Source organism: Triturus cristatus, chromosome 1_1 (assembly GCF_964204655.1).
Source record: "Triturus cristatus chromosome 1_1, aTriCri1.1, whole genome shotgun sequence".
In the NCBI taxonomy this organism is placed as follows: domain Eukaryota; kingdom Metazoa; phylum Chordata; class Amphibia; order Caudata; family Salamandridae; genus Triturus; species Triturus cristatus.
In genome coordinates, this window is record NC_140579.1 from 1,279,871,684 (window position 1) to 1,279,897,753 (window position 26,070).

The 26,070-nt window shown below is 41.3% G+C and overlaps 1 protein-coding gene across 4 annotated transcripts in view; it reads left to right on the top strand.

Moving 5' to 3' along the window:
- LOC146871954 (microtubule-associated protein tau-like) overlaps positions 1-25,576 on the top strand; it is a 1,902,682-nt gene extending 1,877,106 nt beyond the window's left edge. For all 4 annotated transcript variants that reach the window (XM_085652462.1, XM_085652435.1, XM_085652443.1 and 1 more), the window contains one exon: positions 15,198-25,576. In XM_085652462.1, coding sequence (XP_085508588.1) covers positions 15,198-15,413 — 216 coding nt within the window. In that variant the 3' untranslated portion in view covers positions 15,414-25,576. The remainder of the gene's footprint in view (positions 1-15,197) is intronic.
- The last annotated feature ends 494 nt before the right edge of the window (positions 25,577-26,070 follow it).

Here is a 26,070-nt window from a genome sequence, read left to right on the forward strand (position 1 = left end):
AAACAAAAGTTCAAATGGGCTGTAGCCAACCCCCTTCGGTGGAACCACTCTGTAGGCAAAGAGAAGGCAGTAAGACATCCCATTTTCGCCTAAGCTTTTCTGAGAGTCCCATGATCATACCCTTTAGGGTCTTGTTGAACCTTTCAACAAGCCCAATGTGGATGGGTGGGTGTGGTAAACATATAGTTTACTCCACACTGTTTCCACATTGCAATGATATATTTTAAAAATACTATTACCCCCAGGCATCAGACTGGATCCGAAGAATTTTTTCCTCAGTAGTACCCCTGCGCATCGGTAGGTGGTGTTAGTCATTGGCATTATGATCACCGGAATGACGTCACGGTATCTACTTAGACGCCATCCCTGCTCCCTGATGTCAGTCTTTCTTTTTCTGCGCCAGCCAGCACAGATCCGGAGAGAGCGGTACCTCAAGTCACTTTTCAACTCTTTTTGCAACTTTTTGTCAACATCTTTTCGAGTCGTTCGGTTCCTGGAGCACGGGACATCTCTTGTCCCGTCCTTGAACTGGCTTCAAGGCTTGCGACTCCTGTCGAAAATTGATGTCGGTTACAGACCCGCACCTCGTGTGCCTTTGGTGTTTGGAGCGCGACCACGACCCAAAGTCGTGCTCCGACTGCCAGGCCATGAACCCGAATTCTTTGCGGGAGCGGTCCCGAAAGCTTCTCGAGGCCCGGCAGTCCGCTTGCGGGACGGGTCGTGGAGCTATCACCACCACTCATCGCCGAAGTCTTCGTCTTCGGGTAAGTCAAAGCACAAAAAGAAGGCGAAGAATCACCGTCGGTCTTCACATTCTCCCCAACCGTAGGCCAACGCGACGCGGGTTGCAGAAGGCAGTCGCCCGGCTCCGCCCGCAGAGCCTGTTGAGTCGACCCTGAGCCTCCCTCCCTTTGCGGGAGCAGGGGCGACCCCTGCCCAACTTTTCAGTTTCTATGAAGCCCTCCACTCGATCTCTGGGCAGCCCGACTTCAGTACGTCAAGTTGCCTAGCAACCAGCCGCCCGCCATCTTCTCTCGGCTACGACGCCAGCACGTCACAGGCCCCATCCACCCCTCCAGGCTACTTAATGCGGAATAAGTGAGCCTGTGTCGCATGACCCGATCTCCTGCATGACCTTCCTGGGAGCTTTTTCAGACTCCAGCAGAGACCTCACTGGATCGGACCCCCGATCCCTCGCAGCACAGCTTACAGCGCATCAGGTTGCCTAGCAACCAGTTGGCTATCATCTTCTCTCTGCCATGATGCCAGTGAGTTGCTGCCCTCCGAGGATTGGGCCCAGGGCGCAGCAGGACCCTCTGCTGCACCTGCTCACCCACAGACACCGAAGGAGCGTTTGACTGCCGCTCCACCTGCAACCCTTCGGTACCACAACCCCCTCACAGACATCACCAACCGCCATCCCAAACTTAGATACATGCTACTCAATGTCTGCTCCCTCACCAAACATCTGGGACACCATTAACTCCACCAGTCCCGACGTAGTATTCCTCAGAGAGACCTGGCTCAAAGACTCCTCGGCACCAGACAGCCACCGCCACTCTGGCCAGCTACAAAATAACCCACAGGGACCGGCCAGTCAGACCCGGAGGAAGAATTGCCATCATCCACAAGGACCCCATCAGGCTTACCACCTCCGACCCCCCCCCCCCCCCCCACACACCCGACATAGAGCACCACAACTTCCACCTCCAAGCCAACGCCCACACAACCATCCCAGGTACGCTCTCCTACAGACCGTCATGACCCAAACTCCTTTCTGTAACTCAACCCGAAATTATCTCCCCCCTCGCCTTGGAATCTAGACACTACCTCTTCCTAGATTACTTAACTTCTATCTTGAAGACCCCTCAGACACCAACTTAGCCACCCTGCTAGTCTCCATAGACAACCTGGGCCTAAAACAGATCGTCACCAACCCTACGCACACCGCCAGCCACACCCTTGACCCCATCTTCACATCCAGCAACATAATCCAGTTCAGCCACATAACCAAGCTCCCCTGGATGGACCACAGCATCGTCCATTTCACCATCATGGTCAACTGACAGACCATCGCCCGCTGCAGCTAGAAAACCATCAAAGAATCCCAATGAATGACCGCCGTCAAAACCACCACCCCCCACAAATCCGACAACGTCAATTAAGCCGCCGCCAACCTATCAGAATGGATCACCACCAGCGCTGACTCCAATGCACCCGTCAGAACCCTCGGCAACAGTAGAACAAACACGCCAACTGGTTCATCCCCGAACTCAAAGCAGAGAAACACAAATTCAGACTTCTAGAGAGACGCTGGCGCACCACAAAGACCCAGGCGACTGCACCGCTTTCAAAACAGTCCTCAAATCCTACCACCATGCCATCAAAGAAGCAAAGAAAGCTCCACTCCCACCCGGTTCCAGTCCACCTACCACACCAAAGAACTATTCCACATCATCAGAGAATTCTCCTCCCAAGATGCCGTCAAACACCATCTAGCCCTCCCAGTCCCTCCTGGAACTCACTTGTTGACTTCTTCCACACCAAGATTGTCAACATCTACAAGAACTTCAAACCCCAACCGCCGCAACCGGACCTCCCGGCTCCTCCCACCCCACTACCTGACAGGCTGGACACCCCTCGACACTGAAACCGAAACGTCCATGTCCTCCATCCATTCCGGTGGCAAGGACCGACCCCTGCCCCTAACACGCCTTCAACCTCAGACACAAAGAAATTGAACCCCACTCACCAGTATCATCAACTCAGCAATTAGATCCACCACATTGCCAGGAACATGGAAGCACACCAAAGTCAAACCACTTCTGAAGAAACCCACAGCAGACCCATCCGACTTCAGGAACTACTGGCCCGTCTTTCTCCTACCCTTCCCGACCAATGTACTGGAGAAAGCTGTCAACCACCAACTCACGGACTACCTGGAATCCAACCACCAGCTTGACTCTCCCCAATCCATCTTCCGCTCCCACCACAGCACAGAAACCGCCTTCATTGGCGCCACGGATGACGGAATAGCCATCAGGGACCGCAGCGAGTCAGCAGCCCTGATCCTCCTCGACCTGTGAGTGGTCTTCGATACAGTATCCCACCACATCCTCATCCAAAGACTCCACCACATGGGCATCTACGACCACGCCCTCAAGCTACTATCCTCTTTTCTCACTGGACGCATGCAAAGAATCCATCTCCCGCCATACATCACTGACCCAAAGGGCATCATCTGAGACGTACCCCTGGGCACCTTACTCAGCTCCCCACTGTTCAACATCTACGTGACACTGCCACGGGTTCAACATCATCTCCTACGCCAACGCCACACAATTCATCCTCTACCTCACTCGAAGACACAGACCACCAGAGCGAATTTCCGGAATGCCATGACAGATGTTGCCAACTGGATGAGAGACAACTGCCTCAAACTCAACGACAAAACTGAAGTTCTCCTCTTCGGAAGACCCCCCCCCCCCTCACCATAGGACAACTCCTGGTGGCCCTCGAACCACCACCCGCAACCTCAATATCATCATTCACCGCGAACTCACCATGCTTCAACACGCTCAGAATGCTCCTCAAAGTCTTCAGATGGATCCCAACCGACACCAGAAGAACTGTAAGACAAGCACTCATCACTAGTAGACTCGCCTATGGGAACACCCTCTACACCATAACCACCACCACCACCGTCCTCCCCATGCGTCGCCAAGCAATCCAGAAAGCAGCAGCAATTATCATCCTGGACCTACTAAGACGATCCCAGATCATCCCCCAACTCCATGGCCTGCACTGGCTCCCCGTCAAGAAGAGATGCCCCTTCAAGCTTCTCACACATGCCTACAAAGCCCTCCACAACACGGGACCAGAATATCTTAACTACTGCCTGACCTTTCACCAGCACACCAGACACCTGCGGTCCACCTCCCTGGCCCTCGCCTCCGGCCCGTATCCATCGTACTCGAACCGGAGGATGTTCCTTCTCCCTTGCTGCCAAAGCCTAGAACGAACTCCCCATCCACCTCCGAACCTCCAACTCCCTCGCCAAATGCAGCAGCGGCCTCAAGACATGGCTGTTCAAATAGACCCATCCACACAGCGCCTGCATACCCCTCAGGGTGATTAGCGTGCTCTACAAATACGGATTCATTGATTTAAATATTTTTTTCTCAGTGTGCATATTTCTTAGCTGCCCTTTTTAAATCAAATTATGCTAGCAATCTCCATTCCCAACTCCCTTCCAAAAGCTATAGTGGTGAGCAAAAGGTAAACCATCTATTGACCCTAATTCTTATCCACCTATAAGTCTCTTAGATGTCAGTTAAAAGGTTTACATGAAAATTCTAATGAGTTGGATAGTGCCCATTCCTCAGCAAATAATACATCATGATCAAAACAGCCTTTTGCCAAGATAAGTATTATTATCACTAATTATTAAGTGCAGGCCATTGAATATTTTTCAATTAACAATATTATAGAAGCAGTTATGATTGATGTCAAATACGTTTTTTTATTGGTGAACTGGACTACCTTATTTTAGATTTTTATAAACTTCAGTTGTGGAATCAGTTTATAACTTTTCTAAGAATTATTTTTTCTCATGCTGTTGCCCAAATTTTAATAGATTCTAAAGAGATTGGAAAGGTCATAATTAATCTAGGCACTCACCAGGAGTGTCCTATGCCGTCGATATTATTTACATTCTTTATAAGAACCCTTGCTTGCCTATTACGAAAGGACAGCGCTATTAGTCCTCTCCTGACGGGTGTCTCCAAATTAAAACTTTTTGCTGATGATATCATACACTTATCATTCTGCAAGTCAACAAAATATTCAAAAGGCATCAGTAGTACCCATGACTTCACTATGGTTGATGGGTATAAAATCTGCCATTCAAAATCAGATATTCTACTATTTAATGCTTCTGGGGTGGATCTTCTAGGTTAAATTTGTGGGCAACTGTTTCAACATGTCAAATCTTATTGTGGGTATTTATACTTCAAATTTTTCTGATTTGTTTTTCGTAAACTGTACTGCTACACTAAATAAGGTTCGGTAAATTTTGTTTCAATGGTAGTCATTGCCTTGATCTTTAACAGGAGTTACGTTAAGATGCTGATTTTTCCTCTTTTTTTCATTTATATTTACCAATGTTCCTATCAAATTTAATCAATCCTTATTTCACGAAATAGATACATTACTAAGAAAATTTCTTAGGTGTGATGAACATTCTCATATTCAACTCCAAACGTTATATCCAAATTAGTAACATAAGGGTTTAGCCGGACCCCATTGTAGATTTTCTTACCATGCCTATTTTTAGAGCATTTAGTTTGGCTCAGTAATGATGTTTTTAATGATAATTTTCTTTTTAATAATATAATTAAGGAAGCAGAGACCCAGTTACCGTCCCTCTTTATTATTTTTTTTTTTAAACAGCCAAATTTCCCAAAAGAACCAGACATAAGATATTACATATAATTGAGTTTGGAATAAATCAGATCTGCCAGGAATTTAAGATTCCAAATTGCCATTCTTGTTTTGTGTTTGAAGGACTGTGCAAGTTTAGGGTTACAGACATCCCAAACTACTATCCAGAGCTGGAACGAATTGTGCTTCAAACTTACTAGTGATTTTATATTGAATCCTGCAGGAGAAGACACACTTCCTATAGAATTTTATAAAAATTTGTATGGATGAAATACTTCCCCTTTTTTGCTCAGTAATTAACTCGATTGATCAAACAGGGAAGGCTCCAAACTCTTGGAATTCTGCTAAAATAGTCTTTTTTCTGAAAAAAAACAAACCTGCTGAGGAATGTGGCTCCTACAGGCCTATTTCATTAATCAATGTAGGCGCTAAAATATTTTCCAAAATTCTTGCACTTCGATTGGCTCCCTATATGCCGGAGCTGGTCAATCCACAACAACATGGATTTATTACCGGCCGGGACACTACCGCCCATGTTAATATGGCAATCACCGCTTTTGACGTAGCAACGGTCAATTCCACCCGACTCGGTATGATACTTTTAGATGCTGAAAAGACCGAGTCGGGTGGGATTACCTCTGGGCCATAATGAGGGCATACGGCTTCAATGGTCAATATCTAAGATGGATACAGGCCCTATATGATTCCCCAACGGCTAAAATTAGTTATTCAGGCATGATTTCCCCAGGTTTTAAAATACTTAGGGGCACGCGGCAGGGGTGCCCGCTTTCACCCCTGCTCTTCGCACTTTCCATGGAACCGTTTATAAATTCATTAATAACTCAACCTCATATTATCCCACTGGAATCCGGCTCTAACTCTTTGAAAATCACTGCCTACGCCAATGAAATTGCCATATACTCCACTGATGTAGAAAAAGCTCTTATAACGATAATTAAGGAATCTAATGTTTTTGGTTTAATCTCAGGATACAAATTAAATTTAAGTAAAACACAGGTCATACTAAACTACAAACCATTGACTTTTGTCCAAGGTACTTGTCGGGTGGCGACATATTTAGGTGTCAAGATATCAGCTAAAATAAGCGACCTAAACACCCTCAACTATGATGCCTTATTGAAAGAAGTAGCTGGCCTATTTAAAAAATGGCATAAAATACCTTTAAGTCTTATAGGCCGGATTAACTTAATTAAAATGAAGATTTTGCCAAAATTTCTGTATTTATTTAGGTCTATACCCTTACGTGTTAATAATTCTTTTTTAAAGAAATTAGACGGGATTTTAAGCAGCTATATTTGGGGGTACAAGAAAGCGAGAAGATCGCTTGCTCTGCTTAAATTACCAACCGACAAAGGCGGCTTAAACTTCCCTGATTTCAAATTATATTTTCTGGCAACATTTTTTGGCCGTCTTCGTAGTTTATTCTATCCTAATAGTCAATACTATTACCACCAATTTATGTTAGGCAATGATTCTAACCGATTTCTTGCAAGAGTAAATGACCCTAATTATTTCAAGAGGGTTAAGTTTAAGACTGCGAGAGAGGCAGTTGCTATTTGGAAATCTTTATTAATTACATGTAAGACTTCTTTTTTTCACTCAAAGCTTTCTTTGTGGGGCAATCCTGGGCTACCAGGAATATTTTAATGATGGACTTGGGACCGTCTGGGCCAATCTAGGAATTATTTTTTTGGGGGATCTTTATAGAAATCAGGGATTTTTCAATTTTACAACACTTAAACTTTTCTTTAATTTAACTGAATCTATGCGATTCAAATATATGCAAATTAGAGACTACTTGATTTGTAAGATGAAAATCATTCAAATTTCGGACTCAGATTTATGGACGTGCTTTTATTTGGAGAATCGGAAATCATTAATTAGCAAGGGGTACAAATGTTTAAATAATTTCAAAGAGGACAACTGTCCAAAAATTGCTCTGAAATGGACATCTAGACTAGGGATTAATATAACCGCTACTAAAATCTCGGCGTCACTCTGCAATATTAACAAAGTGGTACAATCTTCGAGTCTGAGGATTCAGCTATACAAAACCATTTGCTTTTTATATTATACGCCGTTCAGAATTTCTAATTGGTCTCAAAACTCTTCATCAAGCCCACGCTCTAAGTGCCCCAAATGTGATCTAGTGGCGGCTGATATTACTCATATATTTTTTTCATGTCTAGTCTTGCACGAGTTCTGGACTGGATTCGAAAATATCTTATCGCAAAAACAAATCATATTTGGTTCTCCCTCGCCGTTATCGGTATTATTAGATGTACAATCTATAAATGGCCCACACAGATTTATTAACTGTACTATTTTCTTGTGCTCGACTGACCATTGCTAGGGCATGGATCTCCCAGAAACCCCCACATATTTTGGAATGGTGGTTTTTGATTAATAAAATGTACACTATGGAGCGTGCCATTGCTAAAACGAGGGGATTGAAATCTATGAATAAATGTGATAAAATTTGGGGAACTTTTCTTTAACCCTTTTTACTTTTTTACGCCTTTATTTGTTTGTGTATGGCCTATTTGTTATCAAATGTATATGTTAGTACAAAAACCGAAGATTAGCAGATAGTACTATTTGTGTTGTCAATAAAAAAATATTAAAAAAAAAAAAGATTTTATATTCAATCACTTGTGGAAAACCTTGGAACAGATTTACTGTAATTCCCCTGAGTTTAATTTGCTCGTGTGATTTAGCTTTACTCAGATTAGTAGGTTTTTTAAGAAATACCCCTCCGAAATAAATGATGTGGACAAGTTGATACTCAAATTGTTTTTTAAAAATAAGCTACGTAGGCAGCTTGTATCAGAGTCTATACCTGTTGGTTATCCTCAAGTTCTTGGACAAGATTTTAAATTAACTACAAATTGTAGCATAACTCCTGTGTAATGATAGAAGATTTACCAAATGGGACATAAATTGCTGTGTGCAAGAAAGATATTTTTGTCTATACGAATGCTCTTCTATTCACCCTACGTTTTACATAAGCTGTTTCCGGCAATGTGTTCAAAATGTTTCACCTGTGAATCTGACTCCATAGGTGATTCACTTCATGTTTTTGATGCCTGCTCTGTATTGCTTAACTTTTAGGATACATTTTTTGTATTTATTATTGGCAGGCTAGGAAAAAACATTGTTCCTGATCCCTATATTGTCTTATTTGTATATGCAGCTAACAGTATTGACCTTACTTACTCAGACTAGCAATTTATATTTGTGGCCATCGCCATCGCTCGATCTCTTGAATTACAATGCTGGAAATTGACCAAAATACCTTCTATGGATCAGAGGCATTCCAAACTACAATGTGTCAGAATGTTTGAATTTTTATATGTGTCTAGGAATCAATTGATTGCACAATTCGAATTTTTATATGTGTCTAGGAATCAATTGATTGCACAATTTCATAAGATCTGGCCTGTTTTTGATACATAGCTTGTCTCTTTTTCTTTGTTTCTGTATTGTCATTCGTCATGCTGTTATGTTCTGCAGAGATTAACTTTATGGTGAACCAGATAATTTTGTTGTATTTTATGAATTTTGAATATATTGTATTGTTTGAATCGCGTGATTGATTTGTATCCATTTCAAAATTATTTTGATACTACCTAATAAAAAAGAGGGGTTACAATAACAAAGCTACTTGGGCAATTCTATGACAATGATCACCTCTAATTTGTAGACATGTCCATTTGTTATTGTTTTCATTTTAACATTATAGGACAGACATGGTGTTAATCACATTCATGAGCTATTTGACCGGTATAACATGGAGATTTTCCCATTCTAAGATGGTGCCCTCTATAGGCGATCGTGTTATCCAACATATGCTCACTGACATGGTTAGTTTCTTTGGTCTTTATCAAATTATACATTTATGTATAATTTTCAATTTGCACTTGTCTTGTAAATAGATATATCCTTTGTGTATTAATTGATGCAAACACACAAGTCTTATATTATTGAGGTGATTGCCATTACGTGATCAACATGGCAACCAATTAACACCAGTCTTCTGGATAGCAGGCTAACCGTCTGCTTGTACTTTGTTTATGTTAGTCACTGACCGCTACTTGCACACTATTGGTTTGTTGACTGAAACCCATGAGCAGGCCTTTCTGCCAAAACAAGTTGGGTTATACGCCACCATGAATTGGCAACTTTGTAACCCTCCTACTCATGGTGGCAGTACAAGGATTATGACCCTTTTTAGGTCTCGCCTGGCTATCGCGTAAGCGATCGCGCAGCGAGACTTATGTAGGGGCTTCAGAAAATGCTCCCGAAGGCTTCCCAGGCGGATCGGGTGGCGGTTACGCGCACAACCACGCGCATTCCATTTGCCACCAGCTACTTCCTGCGCGTGCGCCGCCTCACGCATTCAGAGAGATTTAGTAAGGGGCACAAGACCTTAGGAATGCGGTTTATGGGCAGTGCATGTGAGGCATTCAAGCGCGAAGCTGGCATCTAGCATCGGACTTGAAAGCAGCAGACTGCTTTCGCCAGCGCACGCTCTGCCTCACTTCCTGCATCCCCTCTTACAACAATTAACTTTCGTTATAACTCACACCCCATATGCTCGTTCCCTCCCACCCTTCCTTTGATGTCCGCTTTTCTTGTTGTTTACAAACCACGCCACACACTGCTGCACGCCACACACTGCTGCATTGCACACTGCTGCACACTGCTGCACGCCGCACACTGCTTTTATGCGAGTTTATGCTACTGACATTGTAAATGACAATGCCTTTTATTTGTTTTAAAACCAAAACCTAAATAAAAGGCATTGTAATTTTACAATGCCAATAGCTCAAACTCTTATAAATGCGAGACCTATTGCAAATGCTTGTTTATCAAGCCAAAGCCGACAAACAAGAAATCCGCTTGGCGAAAAGAAAACCTTCTCAGGTTTTATACTGATAAAGCCCTGTGATGATCTAATGAATGCCAAATCATTTCTTCCTCAGAGGAAGGAGATTGAAGGAATACAGGCTACTCTAGGTCCTGAGACATATGGAAACACGAGGCGATTTCAGGAAGGAAAATAGGGTCAGGCCTCAGAACCACCTTATCTTCTAAAAAGGTCAAGAAGGGTTCGAAATAAAGAAGAGCTCCAGTTTCCCCTTGTCCAGTTTCAACTAGTCTACATCCCAAAGAAATGGCCACTAGAAGAAAGACTTTTAAAGTCGGAAACATTTAAAGCTAGTGGTTCGAAAGGGGAACATTTTAAGACGGAAAGAGCTAGAGGCACTGTATGCACTTCAGGCATTTTCACATGAAATCTCCTCAGGATATGGGAAGCAGGAAAGTCAAACCAAGAGATGGAAGGACATCTAATCGCTCTGATGTCTCCCACTCACTATGCAATGTAGGAGCAGTGAGTCCAAGCAAAGAAACATCTCTTAAAAAGTCTAAAATATTACAACCATCATGGGTAGAAGCCTTACAGTTCTTAGATATCCACCAGGTGTCAAAATGTCTTCAATATCTCTCCTACAGTCTTAAAATTGACAAAGCTACATCTGATGAACAACCTAATGCTTCTAATCTTTGCCTCTCAATCTTCAAACCCCCAAGGAGAAGCAACAGAGAGTCTTCTCTGTAAGATTCAGGGGAGATGTTGACATTGGACAGATCCAAAAAGGCTGGATTGCCAGTTGAGAGTAGAGGAACCAGTGGCAGCAAGACCAGTAAGAAGCCAACAGGAGAACCTTCACTTGTTCCTCTTTGATTTTGCCAAGGAATTTCAGAGTAACTCAAAGGGAGGAAAACCCTTGGGCCATATGAAACTCTTTATACAAAATGTTGGGAGAAGAGCATTCGGAGGGGCGCAAAAAGGTCAAACCAAGGCCGTCCCATCTCCCTTCACATTTTCTAAAACAAGAGAGGGCAAAACGTCATAGAAACTGGGATAGGAAGGTGCAGCTCAACACTTATGCATGCCCATTTCCCATCACCAGTAGATAAATTGCGGTCAAAGAGATAACATTCTCTTTCGACCCAGGTTCAAATAAGCTTTGCTAAGGGAGCTAAATGAGGAACCCTTTTATGCCCCATAATGTTCACGTAGGCTTTTTTCCACTCGATTGTCCATATGTATATGGATGGCTTGGTTCTGGAGAAAAAGAACGACAGTCAGCAGGGCCCTGTCAACCACCACACGTTCCCTGCAATTGAAAGAGCTGACCTGCTCCAATCTGGACCAAAGTCCATTGGCTGAGTGATCTGTCTACACCACCAAACCACCTCCACCAGATTCCTTCAACCTCCCAAATACAATCCAAACTGCTGGCATTTGTAGGGAGGCGATAGCAGATACAATTATTTATATGGGAAGGATCTTCTTTGCTACCTCAGAGGGAATGGGAACGATCAGGTTGTAGTTTTGTTTTCGGATCCCAGTGTGCTAGAAGATATTACCAAATAGTAAAGATAAAGTCGTGCACAAGGACCAATAGCAAGGAAGCTGCTATGTCCCCCTGGACCATGAGCCACTGGCTCACTTGAGCTCTTGGCTCTGAAGAAGGTCCTCAATCGACACCTCTGTCTTGCTGGAGGCAAAAACATGTGTCCCACATCCGTCGTGAAGAAAACCCCTATGAATTGAAGTCTCTTCACCATAAGAAAATGGGGGATAGGCTTTGTTCAGGAGATTTAATCAAATTCTTGGCAATAACCAAAACATCTTCCTTTTCGAGGCAGAGGGTTAAGGCCCAAACATTTGTGGTCCTGTACAGACTTCTTCACCCATTCATCCAATAGCACTCCAAATAGTTTGGCCCCATCAAATGGAAGATAGTTTAAAAGTGCTTTCTGGGAATTGTCTACTCTCCATGAGCCCATCAAATATGCCTTCTAGCTGCAATTGCCAAGCCAGATCAGAAGCAGCTGCACAAAGATTCTCAAAAGGTATGTCTAATGTCTGACAAGATGCTCCATCACTGAGAGTCTGGCAGTGCAATCTTTTCCTGGCTGGAACAAATATTGAATCATGTAGGTAGTGTAAGTCCCTGCTATTAATGCAAACTAGGATGTTCAATAGGCTCTCTTGATAGTGCCTTCTACTTTCTTGTCTGTAGCATCTGATGAAATGTTGTCCTCTGAGAAACTGTTACCGCTAGAGTCCAACCCTGTCCTCAGTCAACTTTTACATTTACGGGGAATTTCTCTTTGAAATTCCTCACAGTATACTGCCTAGGAAGGAATCTAAAACGTTTTTTTTTTTCCACATCCACCTACTCTCTAATCAGAAAATCTCTAATCGATGTATGTATTGGCAAGGTTTAAGGGGCCAAATGTACGACCATCACAATTTGCGCTTAATTGCGAGTCGCAAAATGCCATGTACAACCGTGTCTGAGACACTGTTTGCGATTCACAATGGGGTCGCAAATTGCAGGCGTCATCAATATTCATGAGGCACTCGCAATTTGCGACCCCATTGGGAAAAGCTTTTTTTTTTTTAAATGCAGCTTGTTTTCCTTAAAGGAAGATAGGATGCATTTAAAAAAATAAAATGAAACGTTTTCGTTTCATTTTTTAGGGGCAGGTAGTGGTCCCTGGGACCACTGCCTGCCCCTAAAAAATGTTTCCCCTGCATTCACAAAGGGGAAGGGGTCCCCTCGGGACCCATTCCCTTTTGCAAGTCCTTTACCACCCTCTTGAAGAGAGCAGTTAATTGCGAGTGTTTTACGACTGCAATTGCGGTCGCAAAACATTCTTACATAGGGTAGTGAGTTTCTATTAGGAAGGGACGCCCTTGGAACACCCCTTCCTAATAGAGAGTCGCAAATCCTATTTAGCGAGTCTCACATAAATTGCACCTTGCTAAATAGGGTTTGTACATGGCCCATTGGTATTTTTACATGCGCGAACAGGTCGCAAACCCGTTTGCACATGCTAAAATGGGTCATACATCTGGCCCTAGGTTCTTTACGCAGGTACTGGGAGAAGAAATACTCCTCTTTTCCCCACGTGGTTACTCCAGGCAGAGATAGATTGTCTAACTAAGCTGGTTCACTAGCAACAGATCATCAGGAGTTAAACTTTTTTCCCATTTCCTTTCCTGTCTCTGGATGGAGTATTTGTTGTCTTCAAAACAAGATGCATCATCTACAAGCCCATCATGACCAGGGCCCCTGCCTAGCTGACCGACATACTTACTACCTCCAGTTGCTCTCAGCACACTCGTAATTAGAACACCATCAACTGGAGGCACAGACCTAAAAATCCCTGTATCCATCAGATCAACTGTACCATATTGTGCTTTAAGAAAAAGCTGAAAAGTCACAACTTTTTAAAGAATAATACATTAGTAACAATCTACCTCTACTCTCAAATATAATGTAAGAAAATATAGGAGACGTACGAAAAAGTCGCAGGGTAAGAGGGTCTTTTAACATTTGGTAGGCCATCCACTAACAAACTTACCCCTCAACACCAAATGGCTCAAAGAGGAAAACATCAAACCAGAGGTCCTTCTTTGGAAATAATGTAGATACGGTCTACATGTACTTGGAATTTTCACTGACATAAAGGACTTGATGGGAATGATGTTAGCGGTCCATCCTAGATAGGATGGCCCCTCTGATGCAACTCTTGGTGGGACGGGTCCTCTGCAATAGACAGCAGTGCATTCAATGGCTCTTCCATCTTCCCCATACTACAAGTGAGGTAGGGGAACCAAAAGGAAAGCTGATGGGGATACCCGATTGCTTGACCTCCTCAAAAAGAGAATCTGAAACAGACAAATCAGCTTTTTTTCACACAATCTGGAAGGAAAATCGGATGTTTATTAAGGACATAACAAAGAGCGTGTAATGTCGTGTCGTGTAGTGTGGTGTGTGTATTTGTGTATTAAAAGTATTTCACAGAAATGAAAAACATCAGGTTTTGCCAAAGGTATTGGGAAAATAACAGTTTTTTCTCAATAGGAAATCATGTTTTCATGCACTCATTTATAGTGATATTTGGGGTTCTTTTAATTAATTAAACCCCTAATGTATTCAGTGTTCCACCATGTCTGTTTTGTTTTTCTGTGCCGTAACTGTTGTGTCTATTTCTGGCTTTGCTTACAAATTGTTACTGTTGGATACTGAGGAGATTATACTAACGATAGATTGCATGTTACTCTGTTGTGACTGTATTAATGCAAAATATAGTCTCATGTGGATAATTTCATTGCCCACTATATGGTAGTCCCCCTTGAAAAAAAGTTACAGTGAGACTAAAACTTGCTTTACATTCTTGGAACGTCTTGATGGGAAGAGCATAATGCACTTCAAGTGGGTATGATGGCCAACATAAATACAGACATTCGAGATTCTACAAGTTAATATTTGAGAACATTGGGAAGACAGCTTCATGGTTTTATTTGCCACCACAACTTTAAGCAAAAGGGTAATGTCTGCAGTTCCCTATTGTGTTGTGAAAACTTGTCAAGACTATACCCTATGGCCTACTTTTGTGGTGATATCTAATGATACAATCAATAGAGGAAAACTCATTGGGTTGCAATCACTTTATGGAACTCATGTTCCCATGTGCAGATGGCAAGTATGAGTGCCTCACATCCTCTTATAGTTCATGGGGATATTATACATTAATTCTGCATAACTGTTTATTGAAACATCCCCGTCACTTATTTATTTCATAGCTGGATTATTAAAGAGGGCGGAGCCTGAGGTGAAATTCACTTTCTGCTATTCTTTTTACAGATTGAAACTCATAAGCTGAGCTTCCGTGAAAATGCCAGAGCCAAGACTGACCATGGAGCTGAAATTGTGTACAAGTCCCCCAACCTCTCAAGTGATACTTCCCCTCGTCGCCTTAGCAATGTCTCCTCCTCCGGAAGCATCAATATCGTGGACTCACCACAGCTTGCAACATTATCTGATGAAGTGTCTGCTTCTCTTGCCAAGCAGGGCTTGTGATCTTGTTTCCAGAATTATTCTATAGAGAGGCAAAAAAAGAAGTAATGGAAAAAGTAATCTCTCCTATTTCTGTTCCTTTTACAGCTGTTTCTTATGGATATCCTATCTGGTTATTTATCTAACCTGATTTACAGTTACGTTACAGCTGGCTCCTGGACATAAACAATTCTCAGGCCACAGAACAAATTTTGAAAAACAAATGTGTATCGCTTCATTTAGTGACCACAGGGGTTTAATGTATTTAACTATTGAGAAATGAGGTTTTAATCAATGGTGAAACTTAGATTTAAGTTTGAAGGGATATTTGGTGTAGTCACCAGACACTCATACTTTTTATCAAGACATAATGACTGGAGTTGTGTTGAAGCCAAATAGCTGATAACCAGGAAGTCATTGTACTTGAAGGTTTTAGGGAAAATAGATGTGGAGCACCTTGCTTTTGGAACTGAGTCTAAACCTGAATTGGGGGAGGTTGGGGGACAATAGATTTGCCTCCTACGTTTGTGAGAGTAGCTGTTTTGTGCTTGAAAGTGTCAAAAATGACTTGCAATGGTATCATTTTCTGCTCCAAAACACTTTTAAATGGATCCTACTTGTGGATTGCATTAATCATGTAAGTTATTCCGCAGATATGGTCTAGAGCAGCTATTGCTGAAGGACAAGAAAGGTAACATTTTCTGTTATCTTTTATTGAGTTTTTAGGACACAGAAATAAAACTCTAATTTTCCTTCAATTGCCAGCAAGCATTGTATAGTAAAATGACTTTCATCCAGGCTCAAACTCTTGTATTTATCATCTATAGTAAAAGCATTGTGTCACCTTTTATTGTAAATGTAAATCAAGAGGTGGTAAGACATCATAAATAAGCTGAGAAAGTTGAAGAAGTCTGTTAGACTTGGGGGTCTCTAGTTGGCACAGGTATGCACTTCTGACAAATAGGGACCCTCTCCTCTAGTCAGGGTAAGGGGGTACACTCCTAAAATAACCCCTGCTCACTCCCTTGGTAGCTTGGCATGAGCAGACAGGCTTATCTCAGAGGCAGTGTGTAAAGCATTTGTGAACACATACAGTAATCAAGTGACAACACTACAGATGGACACCACTTTTCTTTATATAGATTTTCCACAAGACCATTAAACGACAAAAATACACAATACTGTTACTTTAGATGGTAGAATTTTGCTTAGTTCTCTTTAGTTCTTAAATGCGACACTTTAAGTCAATGTACCTTTTAGATGCGACACGCACGGCAACGAAAGTGTTGCAACGATGTTGATGCGTTGAAGATTTTGGTGCAAAGAAATAAAGACGTGAAGATCTTCCAGATGCGGCACGCTTCTCCGATGTTGCGAGAAGACTCGATTTGTTGCGTCCGCTGCAACGGCGACACACTTTACTCGATGCGACAACAGCAGCCTTGGCGGCGACACTCTTCTCCGACGTTGCGAGACGCTTCCGCTCGATGCGACAGCTTGCAGCGGCGACACACTTTACGCGATGCGACGACAACAGCTCCGACAGAAGGCCCAACAACAGCAGCAGGCACTTCCAAAGAACTCTGGGGAGCTGGTGGTTGAAGTCTGTTGTCCCTGAGTCTTCAGCAGGAGGCAAGCTCTTTTCCAAGCCCTTGGAGATCCTCCACAAGTTGAGCAAAAGTACACACAAAGTTGCTTTCTCCTCTCTTTGGCAGTAGGCAACCCCTGCAGACCAATCCCCCAGTTTCAGGGATAGTCTCTCCTCAGTTTCTTCTTGGTTCCTCTCCTCAGCAGAGTTTCTTCTTGTTTCCCAAAGTGATCTAAATTCTTGGAATCAGGGTCCCAATACTTATATCCCAAAATCCTTTGTCCTCTGAGGGCAGAGGGGCCTTTGCCATGTTCAAAACGGTTCTGGTCAGTCCTGGAGCACTTTGTTTACCTGACTCCTTCTTTCCTTTCAGAGTGCAGGGCAGAGACATCAGACGCACCACAGAAGGTGGAACCAGCATTGTGGAGGGAAAGCACAGCCCTATTCAGGTCCCAGGTGGAACTCGTCCCACCCATCTACATGGAGATCTCGCTATTCAGCCCTGTGCTGACTCACCCTGTCTCCGGGAATTTCCCAGCCCCCTGGAATTCCCCAGCACCTATCACTCGAACTCTAGACAAGGAATACACAGCCTAGCAGAGGCAGCTTTGAATGGTTAGGCAAGAAAATACCTACTTTCTAAAAGTGGGATTTTCAAACACAGAATGTTAAAACCAACTTCACTAAAAGATGTATTTTATCATTCTGAGTACAGGCATACTAAATTCGAATTTCCACCATGTTCCCTGAGTCAGTTAAGATTATAAGATGTAATAACCAAACTGCCCATTCTGGCCTATGGAGAACAGGTAGCCTTGCAATAGTGAAAAACGAAAATGGCTGTAATTCACTATTAGAACATGCCACACACACCAGGGCATGTCCTACCTTATCCTTACAATGCACCCTGCCCTTGGGCCTACCATAGGAGTGTTTGATATGAAGAAAAGGGAAGGTTTAGGGACTGGCAAGTGGGTGCCCAGTCTGCATGACAGTACCAGACTTCACGCAGGCTCTGCAATGGCAGACCTTAGACACACTTTTACAGGCTGCTTCTGTGGGTGGCACAACCAGTGCTGCAAGCCCACCAGCAGCATTTGGATTTACAAGCCCTGGGCACTCCTGGTGCACTGTACTGGGGTCTGACAGGTAAACCAAACCAACCAATCATGGAATCACAAATTATACATCAATTTACAATAGGGAGCACTTGCACTGTGGCACTGGACAGCAGTGGCACAGTGCCCTGAGCAACTACCACCAGCAAAAAAACACATGAGGCAACAGCGAAAAAATGGAAAGGAGACCCACGCCAAGGTGCCAGGTCTAACAAAGTCTATTTGTAAAAGTATTGTGGAACAGGTGAAATAAACCATTACACTTTTAATTAGAAGTTATCAGACTGTTCCTTAGACATGCACATTTTCCCTAATTCGTGCTAGAAAGACATCACGTTTATTCCTTACTTATAAAGGGAAATCACATTACAAGAGCAGTTACCTTTCTGTACTATCTACAAGATGTTTTGCTTGCAAACTCCCATGAAATTGAAACCTAGGCATTGTTTTTGTAGCATCTTTTATAGTTATTATTTATGTGTTGATGTAACTCTTGCAATAGTGTTACCTTATTTCCTTTGGAATTATACTTTGCGCTTATCTACACAATGACCATGCTTGGATACAATGCATTAAAGCACTAGTTTTAGTAGTTTTCTATACCAGCTCATGGTCAGAACCTTCTTTCACATGTTTTAAAAACACTTTGTCTTGGATTGCCATTTAACACATAGGTGGACAGCTTTGCTTATGCCTACGCAAAAACTAAATGTGAGTTAGGGTGATCAATTCTGATATGCATCACCAGCCAGACGATGCTAGAGTTACAGTACTGTCATTCTCATAAGTAGGTTTGTGAACCCGATGCTAATTTTGGAAAATACATTTGATAGCCAGGGATATGTAACTTGAGAGTTAAAATGGAAAAGTGCAAACTAAAAAGAACTTGCACACTCCAGAAATAGAGGGGGAGCTCCATGCTGCTACCCATAATATGCTGTGTTTGTCAGTCCTTGATTATGTCAGGACTGTCTGCAGCTATTGCTTCCAAATTAAAATGGCCATCTATACATGCAGACATTTAGGGTATATAGCAGGCCTTCGATGTGGTACATATTTGTTATATTCAAATATGTTTTAACCCCTTCCATGCCCATGACGGAACGGTTCCGTCATGAGCATCGGTTGCGCTGTGCTCATGACGGAACGGTTCCGTCATGGCCCCGCCCGCGCTCGAACCCTTCAGCACCGCGGGGGAATTCCCGCCGCGCTGAAGGGGTTAATGAAAATATCTCAGTATCTAGATAGCCTCAAAAAATAGATGGGACATTTTGTTACTAGAAGATTTTGTGCTGAATGGGCATACCTCTTTAGGCAGTACACAATATGTACGAAGGTAGAGTATCTGCCTTGCCGACTTTCTAAATAGTTCACTAAACAGCTGCAAAACATATAAAAATCATTTGTAGTCTAAAAACTCCAACAGAAAAAAGTCACTGAACCTCTGCAAAACATAGAAAAATAATTTCTAGTCCAAGAGAGAAGTGTTCTTAAAAGTACCATTGCTCAAAAATAAACATGCAATTACCGTTCCTGGTAGTAGCACGGACCAATAGATTTGAGAAGCTATTTTGGGAATTTTAATATCAAGATGTGGTAATTGGGGTGGAAGATCTTCATTGAAAAAGATTATATTCTGGTAGACTAAAGATCATGCACCTGTTTTCAGCTGCACATGATTGTCAGTATCACAGAGACATACTCTTACTCTACTTTTTATTAATACTTGTGACACCGTTCACCAAGAGATGGATCACATAAATTGCACTGGTGTTGGGCAACTTTGCATTGCTATTTGCACTGACAACCAGGGTAAAAATTTAATTTGGATCCAATAATTAGTGTAAAATTTTGATTTTCTACCAGTTGGTTCGAGAAAATATTGCTTCAAAACTGTTACATAATTGCCCTACATCAGTGCTGAATTGTCTCGAAGTGGTTCAACTTCCATGACCTGATCCCATCTTTTGAAGTGAGAGTATCCACTGAGGCCATTGAAAGTATTCTCTAAATGTTTGTTTGTAGAGCGTCTGAGTGACCAGAGCACTGCATTGGGAAAAAATAAAGTTTGCAAAGTCTGCATAATATTACTTGCATAGGGATATAACATTGCAACTGATGCATCTTATTCTGCATGCTAAAACTGTTTCATCTTAATCTGGGCCTTTGATTGGGATTTCGTGGCAGTGTTTTCATCTGAACAGATGTGTGATTTCAGACCTAACACTACAGGCTAAGCAGGTATTTTTAGATAATACATTTCTTTCCACCCCTTTGGTGTTATGAGCTCAACAGAAGGGTGATAGACATGATTCAGAGCTTCCACAGCACCACCATTGGGGCTGTCAGGCCTTGGTGCGAGACGACCCACTTTTTAGGCTAACAGCTACCCTATTTAGTGTAAGCAGTCCTACATCATTTTAGGTGGCATCATTGGCAAGATAAGACTGTATTCGCATGGTAGTCCTTCTTTGGAACAACTATTCGTGTGTTCAATATGTGGTGGTAAGTTTTCTCCGCACTTCAGTATCATTTGGAATGTGGCTGCCAACAATGTAGCTTCACATATGGGGACAGCAGCTCCAGGGGCATGGTGGAATAGCGGTCACAAAACTTCCCATGGTGGAGGTAGATTCTTCAGGAGTTGAAACTCCGGCTGCTCTGGTGTCCCTTTGTAAAAACAGTGCACCTTTCCCCCCAAGTGTGGTATAGGGTTTCCGCCCACTAAATGGAGATTGAAAGTCCACTCAAATATTTTTAAATGAAGCCCAGTTTACTTTAATATGTTCACTGTTGCTACACTGGTTTGACTAATTCAGAGAGTCCTTTGTAGCAGACTACAAGTTTATTTATCTATTGTTCTCTGCAATAGTGATCTACTCATCAATAAACACTTCTCTGAAATGGTTGAAAATGTGTATTTTTCTGCCAAACCTAGGTTGAAAACTCTAGGGCTAAAATCTATCAAAGGCAGCACCAAAGTAAAAGATTGAAAAAAAATCCACAAGTGGAACATTTGTATGTAGAAACGTGCTGGAAGGCTAAAGAAATATTGATTACATAAAATTGGTATTTATTGTAGGTGAACAGAATACCAATGACAACAATTTAGACTAATTTAAATTCTAATGAAAGTTCTGCATTGTCAAAATATACCTCTCTTATTCTATGTAAGGGAATGTGTTTTGCAACTGAACCCAAGGCAGTAGCACTGGGAAATATTTTATGGATACTTTAAAGTTATGTTCTGTTTTTTCTTAGTACAACATTCATCCAATGACGTGTTAGTTCTGTGTGCAACACTATGAGACCGAGGTGAAAAACTACATAGAGAACAGCCAGGTGGTAATGGCTTTCCAGAAGCCTGGGAAACATTCCAGAGTCAGTCATGCTTCCAGGCAGTTATCTCGTAATAAATTGAATGGGTTTAAATTAATATTCTACATACCTTGTGCATGTTGTGCAATTGGACCTGCCTGTCTGTGATCCAAAATTACCAAGGTATGATATTTCTAATAATGTTAGATATGAGGTTTAATTTGCTCCTTATTCCCCAATGTTCAGAACTCTATTGATGACCTCTAAAAATCACCAAGTTAGAATCTATTTAGATATTGACTTTGTGACTTGAGTATCGATAGCAGCTGCTTAAGAGATCCATAATAAAATGCATCTAACCCTGAAGTTAGTAGATTTATAAACCAGTGGCATTAAACAGCTTTTTTTGCTTCCGAGGTTGGTAGAGTAAGAACACACTTTTAGTAGCAGATATAAGGCACAACCATGTTAAAATATGGCAAATTGATTTGGTAGAGTATGAACTCCTACTATATGATTAATTTATTGTCTTACATTTGTTAAGAACAACTGGACATGTTATGATTTGAAAAAGAGCATTACTCGTGTTGTCACATCCCACAGAAGATGATTCGCCCAGTCACTCTACATACATGTCAGATTATTGTTGAAAATGTGTTTTATGACTTAATATTAACATTGTTTAAGAGCATATTTGGATAAAGGGTGTTTTACAAGAACTACTTTTATTAGCAACAAGGAGGATTGCTGAAGTCAACATGATTGGCCCAGTGGTTTAATGAGGTTGGACTCTGAGCAAATGATCGGTCGTTAAAGAGCAAATAATCGGTGGATAGGATTCGAGTACGTCACACAATAGGCCTCAAATGAGTGAAATATTTGAGATGTGTTCTTTGAGCCATATCTATTAGACCGACTATCATGCTCCTGGATCCAGTCAGAAGAGAAAAGGCTGTATTTTGTAGCTTGATTACATTATGCTGTATACCTCGTACCACCAGTTTGAATTAGTTGTTGTGATTGTATTCTTGTAAAACATACATATGGTTGGCCCTTTTATACAATAAATGTAAGGCTTTCTACTTATTTCCTAACATCCTTTTAGTTTCCAGATATGTGTGTCTGGTATATGCTAGGGGCACACCTACATGACAATATATTTGTTTAAAACAGTATATTAACGAAAGTCAGGTTCTTAAATAAGAGTCATGTTTTGGTTACCAACTCTTGCACCCTAGTCCACCCTATTTTGAGGTAATTACTGCTGCATTTTTGCATGTCTAGTGTAAGAAAACCAGTTGATGACTAAAAAGCGTTTATTCTTGGAGAACCATTATTATAATTTCTTTTTGGGTTTTACATTTTAGAGTTTGGGAGTGTTTGTAGTAAAAAAAGGAATGGAAAGAAGGCATGTCAGTATCTGAATGATATTATATCTGCTCCGCCAACCCGCAAAATATCGTGCATGGATCTTCTCGCACCATGAAGTATAGACGCACAACATCCTTAGTTAGAAAAAAACCTTTTTAGGAAGAAAAGAAAAACACAAATTTAAAGTAGGAGGGTACTTTAGCACTGTATAAAGACGTACATTTTTTTAAAGTGCTTTTATGTGCTGTTTGCATTGCTTAATAACTTACGGTAGTTACTATAATTTTTATTATTCCTTCTGTTCTACAAAGCAGTAGAAAAACAGTAGACTAAAATATGTTGCTGCTTTTGGTAGTATGGCGACACATAAAAAATATTTTTGGGGGTAGAATCCCCTGTTTGACTGACATGAAAGATTTGGAATATGGTTATTTTTGGTAACCGTGTCAGTATTTTCAAAGTGTGTGGTGTGTCTTATTTGCCACTTTGTGATTCTTTGCCGGAAGTATTTGAAAGGCACAACAACATGCAATCATTTTAGAATTTAATTAAAGGGTTCCCGATGTGTACGCCTGTAGAATGTTTGATACATTTTAACCAGACTGCTTTTTCAGACACATTAAATTATCGTTCTCAGAAAAAGGTCGAATCTTGTGAAGACTCAAATGTTTCAAATCCAATGTGTTCTGAAAATGTTCTAATTATTTGTCTAATGCATTCCTCTAGCTAATTTCTAAGAGGTTTACTACCATGAAAAGTAATTGAACATGTCACTGAGAAATGTTTTCCAGTGCAAGTGGTGCAGTTTCATTGAAGATATGGGGTCATCGACCTAAATAGCTAGAATTTATATTCTGGTTGTGGGATCTTGAACTTAGGTTTTAATTGGGATTGGGCTTGAGCTTGCCATAAATGCAATATTAATCCATTTCCTAAATTCCTTTCGATTTTCATTGGGAATGGGCATGAGCTTGCCCAAAATGCAATATTAATCCACACATTTACATTTTCGTTGTTTTAGTGGGATATAATACTTTAATTTTGAAAATGCTGAGAACCCAACATTTTTGTTAACTAAAAACACTGCTGTTTACTGTAGTTTTAATACTGATTTTCCCGCTTGTGATTTTCTCATTCTGTAATCATAGTCTATTTCCACACCCGCTTACTGATTTAATGTGTCCTTGAGCCTTTAAAATGATATAGCATCCCAGTTGTTTAGTAAATTGTCCTGAATCTTCACATTATCCATGTTGAGTTCATAAGGAACTACAGCAAAACTTAACATAAAAGGTATTCTCACAAGACACTCTTTTGGATAAAAAAAGAGTGCCTCCAGACGACATTCCTGCAGTCATGTACAGAGCAGATGGTATGTAATGAGGATTCTGTGACCTTGAATACTTGCCACTTCCTACAAAACATACTGCGTCAGCAGAAAAAAGAACATGTTCCAGAGCAGTAATGGACGCATTACTTACTTACAAGTAGTATCTTATCTGAATTGTTCCTCCTCACAGAATCAAGGTTAGGGTGTGTTCTACTCAATTTTTAAGATTTATCGTGGAACAGCCTGTAAAATACTTTAAAAATTCAAATATGTTTCAGTAAATATCATTTATTGACTTCCAAATGTTTTTCAACACAACTCTTAATGAGTTAAGAATTAGCATAAGTGAAGGGGTGGTCTTGACACTTTTTAGAAGTCTATTTAGCAAATCCTAGTAAATCTGAAAATGTCCAGCAATAGTAACTCCTGAGATGGGCAAGCACCCATTCCTGTGGTGATTATATATCTTGAAATTAAACAATTTTGATTTTGTTTATGTAGCCCCAATAATTTTTCTGCTACTTCCTGAAGTCCATAAAGTTCAGGGAAATGCTAAATGCAGTTTGAAAATGTCGGTGTCAGTCAAAGAGGGAGTCCTTCCTGTACCCATTTTTGAAGATGTTCAGTAAAAGAATAGCTGCTGCTTTCTTTTGACTATCTGATTGTAAAATAACTGTATTTTTAAAGACTGTTCAAGTCCGTTGTGGCTTTGTGTAGTTCTAGGATTGTATGAACCTGGTGTATGTTTGTTGTCCTAGTAAATGGTATTGTATCCCAAACTCGTGGGAGAAGCTGTTGGAAAAGGCAGCAAGACCATTTTTAACCCTTTTATTTTTTGTTTATATTCAGAAACCCCCCAAAATGGCATAATAATGGTCAAACTATTTGAGCATACATTTTTTTACTTGTCCATTTAATCAATTTTTAATATGCATGTAAGAAAGGCATGTATGGCAGGCACGGCTCCTTGGTAGAAATCTTGTCTCTACAATCTTTGTTGATTTAAACAAACGCTTCAAACTGAAAATTTTATAATGTAAATAATATTTTTGTTCTTGAAAAAATCAATTAGGGTGAAATATTTTGTTGTTTCAGCATCACGTGTTTCATTGTGTTTAGTTCAGTGCTCATTGACATAAAAACACGTTAAGAAGTACTCATGGCAGACTTTTGTTGGTGGGATGCATTTTAGTTTGATGGGGTTAAAACTGACACTAAGTGAGTGCTACTTCAGATACACGCCTTTAAATTAAGAAGGATAGCTATGCCACTCGCAAGCCCAACATTTCCTCTTGTGTTTCCATTTTTACGTTTTACCTAAAGGAAAACCTGTATAAACTTAATGTACCTTAGCCTCAAGTTCTGTGAATGTACATATTGTATTGTGTGTTTTAACAACTGGTTTACACGGATTGTTGCTGTAAATGTGAATTTGGAAATAAAGTCATTACTATAAGATAAATATGGTGTGCATTCCTGTTTCGTCACAAATAAGTGCGGTTCATAAGGGCTGAGCAGTGTGACTAATAGTTTTAGATTGCAACATTGCAGCATATTATATAGGAAGTGACGGTGAGAGGCATTACCCTCCTTGGCTTAACACCTCATCGCCACTTCGGAAGTGCCAAGCAAACCTTCTCATTTTGCTTTTTCCATGTGTGCTGCACAAGGCAGCACACATGGAAAATGCAAAAACGAGGCGAAATGAAGCATTTCTCCTCGTTTTGCCACCTTAAGGCCAGGATTTTCCTGGTCTTAAGTTCGGCGCTGCTACCTATTATCGCCTCGCTTGATAATAGGTGGCAGCGTCGAAGTAAATGGGTGTTGCGGTGGAACGCCCACCACAACACCCACATTGCAAGTATGGTTGATATCTACTATGATGCGGCAAGAAGGGAATTTTGCAGACTAGATGGACCTGGCAATCCTGATCCCAATCTCACATGATTTTCACAG